Genomic DNA, 17,326 nt, shown 5'->3' with positions numbered 1-17,326 from the left:
ATCTTGCCCTCTGAAGACAAGCAGATGCTGTGCTTTATCGAGCATGGTTAAGTGGCAGAACAAGAGGCGTGATGTGCCCTTATCACCCCAAGGTCGGCAGTGACGTCCACAGACATTTGATTACCCTGGTAATGAAATTAAGAGGTCGCTGCCAGTCTGACAGGCACTGGGTCACAAGGACAAGCAAGACTCATGTGATTGTCCCCTCTGGCCTACAAACCCTTCTGGAAGCACAGTCACCAAGGAGAAAAGTAATAATTCTCTACAGCAACTGTGGAATCCAGTCTTCATTCACTGAGTGATTTGGGGTTTTGAGGGGACTTTTGTTGTTTTATTCTGTTGGCTTGTTTTTTTCCCCTTCTTTTTCTTAAAAAAAAAAAAAAAAAAACTTTTAAAATTAACTTATTATGTGTATAAATGTTTTGCCTGCATGTATGTCTGTTTATCTCATGCACACCAGATGCCAAAGGAAGCCAGAAGTTGTTACCAAATCCCCTTGAACTGGAGTTACAGACAGTTGTGAGATGCCATATGGGTGCTGGTAATTGAACCCTAGTCTCTCTAGAAGAGCAGCCAGTGTTCTGAATCACTGAGCCATCTCTCCAGCATCAAATTGTTTTGTTTTAACAGGGTCTCAATACTTAGCCTAGGGATGTAGAACAAATCTTAAAAGGTCTTATTAATAAAAACAAACCTGGAGCCAGGTACTAAGGTCAATGCTGGAAGATCAGAGAAGCAAAACAAGTCATAGCTTCCTTACCTCACAATTCCTCAGCTGATCCTGTTTCCTCGGACTGGAACTCTCTGTGTCCTTATCCAAATGGATCTCAGCTGAACTGCTTCTCAAAAGCTTGAAAGCTTAACCAGTCTCTAGTTCCTGGTTCTCACGCCTTATATACCTTTCTGCTTTCTGCCATCACTTCCTAGGATTAAAGGCTCACTTCATGGGATTAAAGGTGTGAGCCACTGCTGTGGGATGTTCTGTATGTTAAATGTGTTGCTCTGATTGGTTAATAAATAAAATACTGGTTGGCCAGTAGCCAGGCAGGAGATACAGGCGGGACAAGGAGAGAAGAAAATTCTGGGAAGTGGAAGGCTGAGGCAGAGAGATGCTGCCAACTACTGCCATGAGAAGATGTTAAGATACTGGTAAGCCACGAGCCACGTGGCAACTTATAGATTAATAGAAATGGGTTAATTTAAGATATAAGAACAGCTAGCAAGAAGCCTAAGCCATTATGCCAAACAGTTTAAATAATATAAGCATCTGTGTGTTTATTTTATAAGTGGGCTGTCGGATAGAAGGACTGGAAGTGAGAGAGATTTGTCCTGACTGTGGGCCAGGCAGGACCAGGAAAATTCCAGCTACAAGTCACCATGCCTGGCTGTTTCCAGTATGGCTTTAAACTCACAGAGATCCAGGTGGATCTCTGCCTCTGGAATGCTAGGATTAAAGGTGTGTGCTGCCACTGCCTAACATCTATGTTTAATATTGTGGCTGTTCTGTTCTCTGACCCCAGATAAGTTTATTTAGAGTGCACAATATTTTGGGGAACACAATACCACCACATAGGCTGGCCTCAAACTTGTAGCAATCCTCTCCAGCCTCTACTGCCTGAGTTCTGAGACTGTAATTATGTGCTGTTATCAAATCTGGCCATACATATTTTGTTTGTAATTATACCAATCACATGTCTTCTCTACTAAATTACCTTACAAATAAAATTGAGGCACCATGAGCCTGCCTCAGCGGTAACCAGTGCTCAGGCTTCTGAGATATATACATCCTTTCAAGGAAACCTCCTAGCCAGAAGAAAGGATCTGGGTAACCCTGAGTCTTCTGGGGTATGCTGTGCAGTTGATAGTAGGAAGGTTCATGGGGAACTTATGAATGGGAAAAGTGTTTTAGGAAGAAGGTGGTTCAGATAATTCCAGTCCCTGGGTCACTGAACCTACTCACTCATTCACTCACTGGTGTCAGTCAGAAAATAATGGCCCCATTTACCATTTAGACACAGTGCAACTTTTCTGAGAAATTCAGAAGTCCTCTCAAAAGGTCCTTAAATCAGCACTATCATGATGATGAAAATGACAATAATGGGTATGGGATAGTCTGTTGCCTTTGTAGTGGTTCTACCAAGTTGACAGAAATGTTGCCCTCCATACAAAAAAACTATAACCCAAAGAAATCAGCAACTTGTTCTATACCCTCCTGTAGCTGGAAACCTTCCGACCACAGCCCCCACAACTGGAGGCAGTAGAACAAGTAGACAAGTAGAACCTTGTCAGCAATGATGAACCATTCCACTCAGCAACATCACTTCACCAGGTAGCCAAGGACCCAGCACCAGCACTGTAACTCCCAGCTCACATTATTTGTTGACTGATGTTGAATGAATAACCAATGAATAGGCTAATTCAAATTAGTCAGTATGGTTTGGGGCTTTCCTGATAGTGAACCTATCTTTTTCCTCTGGGAATGTCACCAAGCTGCTCCTCAGAAAAGTTAACGCTTTGGTATAGGGCTCTCTCCACAGGGCTACTCCATTTCCCTGCCCCCACACACACACCAGCCATCCTTTCCATGAGAGCTGGAACAAATGGTGACATACTAAAGCATAACAGTCATTCTCTTCCAATAGCCTCCTCACACGTATCACTCCTGCAGGGGGGTTGAGAGGGCTTTGATTTATTATATAGCTTTTGGATACAGAAACATTGAAAAATGGTAAAATAATCAACTCTTTCACTAAATCCCCCTTTTACCTCTTTTTTAAATAAAAGAATAAAGTGTGCAGTAATCCTGAGCTAAATAAATAAAAAAAATCCACACTTTTGCGCATCAGAACCATCTGTATCACTGGGAAATATCTGCAGTCCTCAACAATCTTTTATCTTTATGTTAACATTTTCAGTCTTTCAATCTTTGGACATTCTGAGAACTTCTTTGATTTGGGACCTCTAACAAATGTATATGAATAATTAGCCTATTAACTAATAAGGTTGTAATTGGGCACCATCCTCCTCTCATTCAGTTGTGTCTGTAATCACTTAGGTAACATCTGGGGCTAACATAAAAAACAGATACAAGCAGGAAGGAATTCCTTTCTTAATATGATTACTGCCAATCACTTCTGGTGTCTAGACCAAGAGAGTAAGATACAGCCAGCCATTTTATCTATCCATCAACCTATCCATACTTTCACCCATCTGTCCTTCTCTCCATCCACTTCACTGTGCCACGGGGGAGATTTAAATGGAAAGGAAATATAGTTCAGACCCTTGAAAACCTCACATAATGGGTGGAAATGTTTGCCAATATTCTCCAGCTCAACAAGTGGTCCCTCACCATCATGGAATGTTCTCTGTCAGGTATCATATCTCTGTGTTAATTACTGTCTTATGCTCAGCCATGATTAAGCTCCAGGGAGCAAGAATCTATTTTGCATCCCTGGTGGGTGGCACATAGCAAATGCAAAATAAACATTACTGAATAAGTAGATAAGTGTGCAATGCAATGCAATGCACAAGACACAATAAAGAAAAACAGATGAAACTTCTGTTCCTTGGAGTGCATAATGGGTCTCCATGATTTAGTACTGGTTGGAGCAGAGGGCCCAAATGTTTGCATTTAGATGGTGCTAGGTAGTGGAAAGCTGTAGTTCAAAGCCAAGGGATTATACTGTCTTACGTGGGTCATTCAGCACCGAGAGCCTGCCCACTTGCCTATAAACTGGAAAGGGGGTTTTAGAAAATATGTTCCAAATTCCTTGAGCTATGGATTCTCTACAAAACTAACATTACTATGCTAAGTACTCAAGTTGTAGCTTTACAGGGTGGTCATGGGCTGAGCCAGGATCCCAGGCTTGCCTTTCTAAACAGTGCAAAAAGGACCATGGCTTGGATCTTATCACCATGCTGATATTTCTTATCTTTGAGGATAGGAGAAGGGAAAGGTATTAAATTAGATACTTGCAAGTTTAAACCCCTAAGTCTAAACTTTCTTTACTTGAAGTCAAAAACATGGGCTAAGGTTAAATTTAGTCACAGAAAATACATGTCATAAACTTTTTAAAAAGAGCCCTAATTTAAAATATTTTGTGTCAATCTTCATCGAACCAATATTTAATAAGCCCCAATATGTGCCAGCCAGTACTTAGGGAGTGAACCAGGTAAAATACAGCCACTTCTAACCCAGAACAGTTGATCCAGTAGAGAAGACAGAAAATACACAAGTAAATGAACAAACGAAGACGGGGTTATGAGCACAGACCATTCAATAAACATCTCTATATGAAGAAACACAATGATAGCAGGCTCTTCTTTAGATGGCTTCTCTTTGGAGGTGATATTCCGTCTGGGACCATAAAGCACTCTGGCAAAAGAGTGTGGGAAAGAATATTTTAGGTGAAGGGAATAGCAAGGGCAAAGGCCCCATAGCTGGAAACAAGCTTGAGGAATTCACAGGACAATAAAGTGTCCAGAGCATCTGTGAATGGAGGAGGGAGAGACCCAAGGGCACTGAGGGTGAACTGCAGAAGGCAAGTGCTGCTAAGGGTCTGTGGACTCCCGTGGAGGAAGATATCACCTAGCCTTTCACCAAGGTCTACCGAAAAATTCACACTTCCTTTGATTACAAAGGTAGACAATGCCCAGGGTGATATTAGCAGTGCCTGGGACTTGTTACAAGCAGTGAATATGATACAGCATATTCATTCATAACATAGTTACTGCAGATATCAAAAAATACCACTTATGTTCACCACAGATGTAAAATCATAATAGCTACTAACCAGCTCTTAGACCTCATTATTTCAAGTATTAACAAAAATACACAAACATTTCTATGTTTTACACTTTATAGGTATTTAATAACTATATTTGAAAGGAATTTATTTCCTTAGTAAGTCTGTGTATTTCATTTTGCATATGTAAAATTATTATTCTGAAAAGGGGTCCTTAGACTTCACCCCTGCCAAAGCTTTTTGTTACCTATGAGGTTCATTTCAAGCAGGGTAGAAAAGTAAATGTGGGGTGGGGATGCAACAGAGGAATAATTGTCATTTTCTTAAGTTATCTGGGGGTTTGCATAGAGAGGATTTGTGGCTGCCCAAGGCAGAAGGCTGTGGCTTTCAGTGACCACTGTTCCAGATGATTCTAAGCAGAATCTCAGGGTCTTTGTGAACTTGGCTCCTCTCTGATGCACAGCCTTTCTACTGCACCACCCCACACTGCCCAGTGGGCCCTTTTCAGAGCCTGTCCTGGGACATCTTCCCAGGGAGCTTCAGAAAATGAGCTCATGTGTCCACAAGAAAAACAAACTTGGTGTTTGCCACTGTTTGGTTTGTGTATTGGTCTAGAAAAGAAATGGGATTTTTATGTAAGAAAGCCTTCCAGAAGGACCCCAGCAGTGGCTGGGCAAACACCACGGCGACAGACTATAAACAGGCAAGAAGGCCCAACCCCTGGCCCAGGCCCATGTGCGGCAGCCCCTTAGCTTACATGGGCCTTCCTGTTTTTCCCAACCTCTTCCACACTGCATCAACACACAGAGGCTTTTCAACACCCTCTCAGAGAACTGAAACATCATTCTCACATGGCAGGCCCAGTCCTCATACCCATGGGTATAGGCTCCACCAAGAGACCTGAAGATGGACTTAAACAGGGCTGGAGCTGTCGGGTAAGGGTCCATGGTTCAGGAGACTCTGGCAGCATAATCTTGTGCTCCTAGCTCTCCAAACAAGAATTAAACAGAACAGGGGAGGCAGGAGGTGAAGGATAAGTAGGAAGTTTCTTAGGAGAGAAGGGTGCAATGAAGGCATCTAAGGCCCTAAACTTGTATGAAATATCTGGGTATAGCTGGAGTCTGGGTGGGGACAGTTCCCCTCAAAAGAGAAGTTGCATGTCCCTCAGAGAACAGAAGTGGAGAGGAAGGGGATGATGACCTTTGAATCTAGACCAGGGTGCTAATGAACTGAATGTCTGCATCCTCAAAGTATACACGGTGAACCCTAATACCTAACACAATGGATTAAGAGAGGAGCCCTATGAATCACAACAGAGCCCTGACAGGAAAAGAAATGAGAAAGTGTGCTTCCTTCTACTGTGAAAGACACAAGGAAAGCAGAAATGGTCCTTCATCTTAGACATCTAGAACCAAACAAAAGTGAATATCTACTGTTCAAGCTACTCAGTCCATGTTATTTGTAATAGTGGTCTACACTTTACACATATAGACCACATATATGAGAACAAAGTCTAAGTGGGTTTGTCAATGCAGGTGTAAGCCAAAGAAGCAGGTCTACACTGTGCCCACAGCTTCCCAGTTGCACTGTATGCTTCTTTCTAAACATTTACTTTTTAAATTTATTCATTTTATGTGATGGATAGTTTGTCTGCATATATGTATGTGTATCTTGTGTATACCTGGTATCTAAGGCAGCCAGCAGAGGGCATTGGATTTTCTGGAACTAGAGGTACAGATTAATGTGAGGTACCATATAGGCTCTGGTAATCAAACCTAGGTCCACTGGAAGAGCAGCCAGTGCTCTTAACTGCTAAGCCAAATATTCAACCCTATCTGTTCCTTTCTAAAAAGGACAGGTTGGTTTTTGTTTTCTGTTGAAGAAGGGCCTTTTTGTCCATATGCACCAGCATATCAGGCTTTGTTTCCCCCAACACCTTGTCAGGAACATAATAGAAGCAAAAAGGAAAACCTTTTATTCTTCACATCTCAATGTTCTCATGTGGTGGTATTGTGTTCCCCAAAATATTGTGTACCTTAATAAACTTATCTGGGGTCAGAGAACAGAAAAGCCACTAGTTAGGCAGTGATAGCACACGCCTTTAATCCTAGCATTTCAGAGGTAGAAATCTCTCTGGATCTGTGTGAGTTCAAGGCCACATTAGAAACAGCCAAGCATGGTGACTCACGCCTTTAATCCCAGAAAGCCAGCCTTTAATCCCAGAGAGTGGTGGTAGAAAGCAGAAAGATATATAAGGCGTGAGGACCAGAAACTAGCAGCATTTGGCTGGTTCAGCATTTTGGCTGGTTAAGCTTTCAGGCTTTGGAGCAACACAGTTCAGCTGAGATTCATTCTGGATGAGGACTCAGAGGCTTCCAGTCTGAGGAAACAGGACCAGCTGAGGAACTGGCAAGGTGAGATAGCTGTGGCTTGTTCTGTCTCTCTGATCTACCAGCATTGACCCCAATAACTCGGGTTTGATTTTATTAATAAGAACTTTTAAGATTCCTGCTACAGTCTCACCCACCTATTTTCCAGAGTCTTCTATATTTCCTGGAGTTTTCAACTGCCCTTGGTAGAAGAGACAGAGAACACTGCATTCTACTCCTTCTTGTTTGGAACCAGAAATCCCTGTATTTCATATTTGCATGTTTTATACTTTTAAGAAGCATATGAACCCAATAAAGCAAAATATGCAGACTTCCTTCATCTGAATGGCAGAGATAAGCTGTGTTCAGCAGACCTATTTGGAGTGTTTGCTATATCCCTATAGGAGCTAAGCCCTTGGCTGCTGTTGGAGGTGGCCATGTTGGGACTAAAGACAACTAGGCTGACTCAACAGATGGTTGGTTCCATCATGAATACCAACCTCCCAAGTGAGAGGGATGGTAAGCTTAAAACAGAGTTGCCTCCCAAGAGCAGGATGCATGGAAATCAGAAAAAGCAGGGAGTTCTGCCAGGGGACTCCAGCTGGTCCTGGCCCATTTTCTCTGTTCTCCCTTGATCTGGGATACTATGGGTCAGTTAAAGAGCCACTGTACTTCAGTTTCCCCTTCTGGAGTAAAATAATAGCACCTGACTCAAAGATACTAGGGAAGTAACAGTTCATCCTGGCACACACCAAATAGGGAACAAATATTGGCTGTATCTTTAGCCCATTAGCAAAGATGTCAGATGGAGCCAGAATTCCTGTATCTGCTTAGCTGAGTTGTAATGGCTTGGTTGTACAGAGGCTTTGGCAGCTCAAGTGCTCCTTACCTATGGTCCTTCGGAGGTCTTCACACTGGCTGATGTGAGGAAACTTCAGGATTTCCTTCCACTTCTTGCTTTTCCCTTTGCGCTTTCCTCCACCCCCTGCAGAGATGGAAAGATGCCACTGATGTTGGTGCTGCCCAAAGCTCCAGAGCCTGCATCCCACCCCCATGAGCCTTTCCACCAGCTTCTAGGCTTTAGATCAAGTCAGTGACATGCCCTGAGCCCAAAACACACTCTCTCTCTCTCTCTCTCTCTCTCTCTCTCTCTCTCTCTCTCTCTCTCTCTCTCTCTCCTCTTTGTTTCTTCCCTTACTCTACATAGCAGGAACTATTATGTTCCCCTTGACAAAGAAGAAAGCCAAGGCACATGGAAGAACGAAGTCATTTAGGACCACACAGCTCTGTTTCTCTTTTAGACTGGATCAAATTGTATAGCCCAGGGTGGCCTTGAACTCACAGAGATCCACCTGCCTCTACCTCTCAAGTGCTGGGATTAAAGGTGTGTGCCACCACTGACTGGCCTCTATGGCTAACTAGTGGCTTAGCTCCAAACTCTGATCTTCAGGCAAGCTTTATTTGTTAGATCACAAACAAACTATCACTGCATAAATGTGGTTTGTTTGCCTGCTCTTCAGCAAACAGGGTGCTAATATTTAAACACAAGGACACTCTGCATACAAACCCATTCTGGACTTCTTATCCAGAGTCAGATATCCCACATGGTAAGAATCAGCTAGAACTGGTTAAGAGTTGGCCCATGAACAGGACACAAGACACCCAGACTAGCTGTCTCCACCAGCTAGGCACCCTCTTGGATGCCTGTCTACTCTCTACAAAGTTGTATGTGTGCTTGTCTGGTTACTACAAAGGGTGGTACATACAACCTCATAGAAGGGAAATCCTCTAGGAAAATCAGCCTGCATAGCAGGTGAACTAGGCTAGACACGTCCAATACAACTGCTAAGTACCTGCTAAGGACCATCAGAACCCATGTGGCCCATATGACTCCCATTCTCATTCCTACATTACTGATTCCAGGAGCTTGCTGGGATGAAGAATCTCTTTTTGTAAGATAAAATAGCATAAACTGATGGTTTCAAGTGTAAAATTCAGTAGCATAAAGTGTGTTCGTATTGCTGTATAAATATCACCACTAGCCATCTCCAGAACATTTTTGTCATCCCAAAAAATAAATAAAACAAAACAAAACAAAACAAAACAACAACAACAACAACAAAAAACTTCCCCATACTCCCTCCTCTAACCCTATTCTCTTCTATTTTCTGTCTCAAATAGAATAATTTCCCCTTGGTGTCTGGCCTAGTTCATGCAAAACAAAGCCTGTAAGGTCTATCCATAACATAGTACATGTCAGAAATTTATTCTTTTTTAGGGATGAACAACATTTGGTTATATTTGTTTTGTTTGAAACAAGGTCTCATGTAGCCTAAGCTGGCCTTGAATCCCCTGTGTACCCACATATGACTTTGAACCTTTAATCCTCCTATCCCTACTATCAAAGTGCTAAAATTATAGGTATGCAACACCACACCCAGTTTATGTGGCACTTGGAAACAGAACTCAGAGCTTTGTGCATGCCAGACAAGCACTCTACAAACTACACTATATCCTGACCCCTGGATATGCATTTCTCCACTCATCTGTCTATGGATGCTGGAGTGGCTCCTAATTTGAGGCTGTGGTAAATATATTTTCCATGGACATTTGTATTCGAGCATCTGTTTCAAGCTCTATTTTTAATCTCTTTAGGTACATTCCAAGGAGAGAAGCTGCTAGGTCACACAGCGAGTCAATTCTTTTTTAAGAATAGATGCTGCATCCTTAACAATGAAAATTCCCAGATTGTGATCCCACTCTCTGACTGGAACCTAAGAATGTGACTTCTCCAAGGATCCTCAGGTGTTTCTCAAGTAACTGGGCTATGCAAAGCAGGTATTTGCTTCTCACAGGCAGTAACAGGGAAAATTAACATAAATTCATTAATTCATTCAACCAGGATATGTGGTGGTAATCTAATTGTACTGAAATGTGATTTTGATTGTATGTTAATAAATAAAGTTGTCCGGGGGGGGTCAGAGCTATTAGAGCCATAGCAAGAGTGTGGCGGTGGTGGCACACGCCTTTAATCCCATAGATCTCTGTGTGTTCAGGGATACAGCCAGCATTGGAGACATATGCCTTTAAGACCTAGGGGGCTGTACATTCAGACAGTGACGAGGCAGTCATGTGTTTGGGTTTACAACCAATGAGAAGGCAGAACAATAATACTATAAAAAAGGCGTACAGACAGGAAGTAGCTCTCTTTCGGGAAGCTGGGACACCGCACAGGCGGAAGGGTGAGATTTTAGCTCTGAGCTCTGACCTCTCTGCTTTCTCTTTTACATTGTTTCTGTGTTTCTTATTTAATAAGACGGTTAGTTACATCAATATCTGGCGCCCAACGTTCGTGTTACGAATTCATGAAAAAGCTGCTTGCCTGTGGCCTTGTGAGCCCCAGCTCAGGCCCAAGCTACATTCATTTGGTTGTGGTGGTGCACGCCGGTTGGATTTGCTGAAGGAGACAGAGGCAGTAGGATCCCGAGTTTGAGGCCGGCCTAGGAGGCTTGCGAGAAGCTTTGGCCCGGATTGAGCCACAAACAGTGGTGGGACCATGGAAGCAGTGGCTACTGCTCCACGTTGCCAGCTCCTTCTCATCATGTTGGTGACTGCGGTGATGTTGCTACCTGGGACGAAGGGTTTACTGCTGCTGGTTCAGAGAAGAATTGCCAGGACCATCGTGTTACAAGAAAGCATCGGCAAAGGTCAGTTTGGAAAAGTTTGGCAAGACAAATGGTGGGGAGAAACTGTTGTGAAGATTTTCTGTTCTAGGGAAGAATGTTCATGGTTCCGAGAGACAGACATTTATCAGACTATGATTGCTCCAAACCACAGAGGAGGCAAAAAAAAAAAAAAAAAAAAAAAGGAAACCATGACCGTACCTAACAGTGACTTTGAAATCTTCAAAAAGATGACAGGATCCTACAACGATGATTCCACATGGACTATGATAAAGCCATTAAGCCGATTAACACCATGGAAAAATCGACTTTGGACTACAAACTGGTCAGAACAATTTCGAGAGGACTAGTTGAGATGATCCAGCCTGACAGACTATTCAAACAAGGACTTGAAACAAGCCCTGAACTTTCCTATTATCCAGAGACTGGACAAACTATACAGGACTTGATGATTAACCCCAAAATTTTCTTTTCAAGATTCCCTAAAGATATCTTCACCCCTAGAAAGCAAAAAGAAAAAGAGAATATAGATATGAGATAGATCATTGAATCTACTCTGAGAAAAAAGGTAAAGAAATAATAGGATAAATAGGTAGATCATTGAATCTATACTGAAGAAAAAGGGGAAGATATAAAAATGACAAAAGGTAGACTACTGAATGTATTATAAAAAGAAAAAAGAGAGAATATGGATATGATAAGATAAAAAGGGAGACTATGGAATCTACTTTTAAAAAGGAACTACTTGTTTTAAGTAAGATAAGTAATGAAAATTTTTTGGTCTGAGTTTATCAGGTGTTACTGGACTGGACATTGTTAATATATATAATGGAGTTTTTATCTGAATCTGTCAAATGTTAATGGACAAGACATCATTAATATAATTTTTGGCTGTATATATTGTATATACTTATTGGATAGTTTTTCTTGTATTAGTTATAAGCTTTTTTAATTTTAGACAAAAAGAGAGGAAATGTGGTGGTATTGTGTTCCCCAAAACATTGTGTACTCTAATAAATTTATCTGCGGTCAGAGAACAGACAGCCACTAAATACAAAGACTAGAAAATGGTGGCACTCACACCTTTAATCCTAGCATTCCAGAGATAGAAATTCTTCTGGATCTCTGTGAGTTCAAGGCCACATTGGAAATAGCCAAGCATGGTGACACACACCTTTAATCCCAGGGAGTGGTGGTAGAAAGCAGAAAGAAATATAAGGCGTGAGGACCAGAAACTAGCAGCATTTGGCTGGTTAAGCATTTGGCTGGTTAAGCATGTGGCTGGTTAAGCATGTGGCTGGTTAAGCTTCAGGCTTTTGAGCAGCACAGTTCAGCTGAGATTCATTCTGGATGAGGACACAAGCTTCCAGTCTGAGGAAACAGGACCAGCTGAGGAATTGGCAAGGTGAGATAGCTGTGGCTTGTTCTGTCTCTCTGATCTACCAGCATTGACCCCGATAACTGGCCTTGGGTTTGATTTTATTAATAAGAACTTTTAAGATTCCTGCTACAAGGATATGTTGAGCATCTCTTAAGTAGTGATCCTTCTGGAGGTACTGGGACACAAGTAGTCATGTTTACAGAAGACAGAAGTCAAACTTTCTTTCCTCTGGTGGTTTTTAACGCCCAAGACTATGTCCCAAGAAACATGTCAAAATATCTGGAGATATTTAATTGTCACAGCCTACTATTGGAAGCTGATGGGTACAGCACAAGGGTGTGAATAAACATCACACCATATATTGGGCAGCATACAAAGACATAGAATATTAGCTCTAAAATGTAGCAATGTGGGGAAACCTTTTTTATCTAATGGCAGCACTTAGGAAGGGAGCAGGGTTTGAAGGAGGTTTGCTGATTATGGAGACAACTGTCTAGGACATAAAAGGAGGTGGGGAAAGTGAGCCACCTGGAAAAAGAAACACTGAAGCTGGGCCCAAAAACTTGAGGAGAGTTTAGGAGATAAAGGCGGCACACTCAGGCAGTGGTGGCTCATGCCTTTAAACCCAGGAGGCAGAGGCAGGGGGATCTATGTGAGTTCAAGGCCAGCTTAGTCTACAGAGTGAGTCCCTGGACAGCCAAGGCTACACAGAGAAACCCTGTCTTGAAAAATCAAAAGAAGAAGGAGGAAGAAGAAGAAAAACAAGAACAAGAAGACACTCTGCCCCATGGAGGCTGCACAGGGACAGGGTACAGGCTTCCCAGGTGGTACCAGGGGTAGCTGGATAGAAGTCTTCCTAATCCTTACATTGTCAGCTTCAAGAACAAGTCTAACAAATTGTGGAGGACAGAATAACACTCCCCAAACATGTCCTAATTGTGAGAATCTGTGAATACGTTAAACTACATGGAGGGGGTTAAGGTTAAAGAAAAAATTACAGACAACAATAGAGATGTTTTCTTAAATTACCCAGATAGGCTAATCATTGTCAACTTTAGTACATTTAAAATCACCTAAGGACTGAATCCTATGAAACCTTGAACCAAAATAAATCTTTCCTTATGCTGTTTCTGGAAGGAATCTGGTCTCAACAACAACAAACAAACAAAAAACAACTAAAAAAGGTCCAATGGAATCAAGGAAAGTAGAAGCATAAGATCTGAGTAAGGAAACATGAGAAAAGACTAGCCTGGCCATTGTAAGCTGTGAAGATGGAAGGGACCTTAAGCCAAGGAATGTAGGAGACCTGTAGAAACTAGGAAACACCAGAGATTCTTCTCTGGAGACCCAGAAGAAGCCTGCCCTGCTCACACCTTGTTTTTAATTCAGTGAGTAATGGGTCAGACTCCCAGCCTACAGAACTGTATGATGCATGGTTTTGATCCACTTAGTTCTACAAAATAGTGCGTGTTATTTCAATCTACTTGGTTTATGATCATTTTTATAGCAACCATAGGCAAATGGTACAGGATACTTTGGGCAGAGTGCTTCTTCACCCCCCCCCTCCAAAAATGACCTCCACACCTACATCTGGCCTTTTAATTCTGTTAAAGGTCCTACAATAAACCCAACCTCCTATAACTTGGGCAGACTACAACAATGCCCAATGTCTTAACAAACAAACCTGCCTCAAAGAGGTCACCACTTCTAAACAAATAGCACAAGTAGGCTGTTGAGTTTCTAAATTACGCATTTAATGGCTAAAAGTGTTGACACTGTTATTTCAGTAGAACTTGATTATTTCTCTGTATCTTAAGATACAAAGCTAGGCACAGTCCCATTACTGTAGAAATTTCTCCATTGTCCTGGACACAGCTGTCCCTAGGCCCGCTGCGCTACTTTAGTGGGATATCAGTCCTACAAGGGGGCTAGGACCCTACATCCTATCTCCCTGATTCATAGGCCAGATAGGCCTCAGCAAGAACAGCTAGTTATTTCTCAGTCCTAACCACCTAGGGACCCACAGGTTCAACTCATTTTCCTTGGCTACATTCAACCCTACATTCACCTTCTCCCTAGCCTTCTTTTCCTTTGGACCACTAATCTTAGGGCTTTTGCACTGCTCTACCAGGAATACTCACTTCCTGTTTTTCTTAGTGTTTCTTGTTGCACGAATCCTAAATGGTCTTAGAATAAAAACCCGGAGCCAGAAAGTGATGGCAGGAAGCAGAAAGGTATATAAAGGCATGCGGACCAGGAACTAGAGGCTTTTTAACAGCAGTTCCACTGAGATCCCTTCCGGGTGAGGACTCAGAGGCTTTCAGTCTGAGGAAACAGGATTAGATGAGGAATTGGCGAGGTGAGGTTGGCTGTGGCTTATTCTGTCTCTCTGATCTTTCAGCATTCACCCCAATATCTGGCTCTGGGTCTTTTAATAAGACTGTTTAGTAGTTCATGTTACAACAATGTATAGATATCATTCTGTGCATTGGTATGCCTGCCCAAACTGACAGCAGGCATCAAGTAGAAGAGACCCAGTCTTGCATTTTCTACCATTCTCTGTCAGTCTGTAGTAAATACTCAGTGTCTGCTTATTAGATGAAATGTGTGATTTGTCTCAGGTACCTGCACACATCACATTTCTTGCAGACTCGAGTCTCTACCAGCAACAGTATTTCCTGCCCCTCTATCTGCCAAAGCCCCACCTGGCCTCTCAGTATAGCTCCAATACCCCCCTTTCCATGGTGACTTTGAAAAGCAAAGTCCTGTCTGTCCCTCTGCCTCCTTAAAGGGGTGAGGGGAGACAATGATTCAGTTAACTGCAAGCTTTCTTCATTTCAGCTGAGCAGGAAAATGAATGATTACTTGTAGGAATTAGTGACAACCTTTCCTCTGCTGCAGGCCTCTGCACTAGCTGTACCCTGAATCCAACTCATAGATGAAAACTGAGGGCTCAGTGAGAGAAGTTCACCAAACTGACACTGTCACAATTGCATGCACCAGCTCACAGCCATCTAGGGATGTAAGCAGCCTTGATCCTCTCTGGCTTTACTGACTGCTCCATTGTAGCCCGAAGAGCCTGTCAAGACAACCCAGTCTCCATCAGTGTGGAGGTAATAACCCATTCCAAGCATTAAAGCTCAGGGAACACCAGAGAGTAGTGGTCAGGGCCAGAGAGAGCGGGAAAGAGGGTGGTTTCAGACAGGAGGATGGCCTAGAGCTAGGTAGGATGGCTCCTGCCACTGAATAAGAAAGGGATAGGATGTAGGACAGAGGTGCCAGCTGAACTCTGCTCACTCATGGCTCAAGGGAAATCCCCAAAGGATCAAGAGATTAGACCTTAAGCTTGAATGAGAAGGAGGATAAGACAAAGCCTGGAGGGGTACACTAGGGGAGTATGTGTGTCTCCTGAGCCAGGAGTTTCGAGTGTCTGCCAGCTCCTTCATTAGTGCAGTCTCTGGAGACACTGCTACAGGTGCCCTCTGATTAGGGGATGGCAGGGAGAGGGATGGGGCCAACAAAAGCATGAATGCTTCAATGGGAGGGCATGCCCCAGCAGTGAGTACAGTACAGGACTTGACAAGTAGTAACAGTCACCCTTTCTGTTTCTTCTCCTTTCTTCAGTTGTTTTGCTTTTTAAACAGAGCCTCATTATGTAGCCCTGGCTGGCTTGGAACTCTCTATGGGTTGGTCTTGAATTCAGAGATGGGTCTGCCTCTGCCTCCTAGATGCATTTGCTGCCACACCCACCGGTTTGATTTGGAAGTTAAATAAATGTGGTGTTTCTTATACACTCAAGGCCAGGGAACGTGGTAAGGTGAGCCCATCTTTTACTCATCATCTAACCCTAGTGATAGATCCTAGGTACTGAATCCATTTTGCAGATGGGGAAATTGAGTCACAGAAAGGAAAGAGCCTCAAACCATTAGATAATTTGGCCTTTCACAACTCCAGCAGAGGCTCAGGTGTCTTACTCTCAGGATGATGTTCATTTCCTCTCTGGGGAAGCTGAGGAAAGCTCTGTGGAAAGGAGCTTTCTTCTTGCTCTTCTGTTGTTCTCACGGCACTTGTTGGGGCAGCAGCACAAGAACCTGGTTAGAAATTCATGTTTCCAGGGTTGGGGAGATGGCTCAGTGGTTAAGAGCACTGACTGCTCTTCCAGAGGACCTGGGTTCAATTCTCAACACCCACATGGCAGCTCATAACTGTCTATAACTCCAGTTCCAAAGGATCCAACACACACAGACATAGATGCAGGTCAAACACCGATGCACATAAAATAAAAATAAACAAATCACTTTTAAAAAAAGAAAGAAATTCATGTTTCCACTGCTGAAATCAGATGAGCCAGAAGCCTGTGAGTCTGATGCAAAGTCCTTGAGCAGCACCAGAGATATGAACTTCCTGAAAGCTCATTCTCTGATTTCTCATCACCCTGCTTACTTCTAAAGAGAATCTGTAGAAACACAAGAGTTTGGACATGTCTACTGAAAATATTCCTTCCAATTCCAAAATTTTGTAATCAGGGCTCTAACTCATCATGACAACAGTCCCATTTTCCAACTCTTGCCTGCCTTGTATCACATGATACTAGGCCACTATCAAATCCAGAGTTCTCACAACCTTTCACCAGCTTTCTGTCTTCCTGCCCTGGCTGTTATGTCCCTGGGGAAAAAAATCTGACCTGCTGGCTCATCTTCTCTCTTGAGGCTATGCATCATGGTCTTTCCTGGAGTCTGTAACAGTCTGATAGGTTTCAACACAGTGGATGGAAGGGAGACCATGCAACCAAGCTTGAACAAAGATACCAGTGGTGGCAGGTGTGACTAGAGATGACATGGGAGAACCACTGAAACCATCGGCTTATCCTCCAAAGTTGTTTGGAATATTGCTAATAGAGACCCAGGGCATACAGACCCAAAGACTTCCTGCCAGGACCCCACCCACGAATTAAAGGCCTATGGTTTGGTAAGGTCTATGCTATGCCTACACAAGGGACCAAGTTTTTTACAGATTCTCATCATGCTGAGCCATTCTATTATAACAGACTACATACCAGAGAGGAAAGCTGTAGAAATCAGAGATGTCCTCAAGACATTCTGACCTTGGTCTGAGAGATTTTTACATGTCCTAATGACTGTGTCATAG

At 42.8% G+C, this 17,326-nt stretch overlaps 1 protein-coding gene across 4 annotated transcripts in view; it reads right to left on the bottom strand.

Moving 5' to 3' along the window:
• The window catches only part of Grk5 (G protein-coupled receptor kinase 5), a 217,772-nt gene that overhangs the window by 107,113 nt on the left and 93,333 nt on the right, over positions 1-17,326 (bottom strand). For all 4 annotated transcript variants that reach the window (XM_006978475.4, XM_006978474.4, XM_076563413.1 and 1 more), the window contains exon 2: positions 8,004-8,099. In XM_006978475.4, coding sequence (XP_006978537.1) covers positions 8,004-8,099 — 96 coding nt within the window. The remainder of the gene's footprint in view (positions 1-8,003; positions 8,100-17,326) is intronic.

The sequence above is a fragment of the Peromyscus maniculatus genome, chromosome 1, assembly GCF_049852395.1.
Source record: "Peromyscus maniculatus bairdii isolate BWxNUB_F1_BW_parent chromosome 1, HU_Pman_BW_mat_3.1, whole genome shotgun sequence".
Lineage (NCBI taxonomy): Eukaryota > Metazoa > Chordata > Mammalia > Rodentia > Cricetidae > Peromyscus > Peromyscus maniculatus.
The sequence above is the reverse complement of the archived record's forward strand: the minus strand, read 5'-3'. Positions and strand labels throughout refer to the sequence as shown.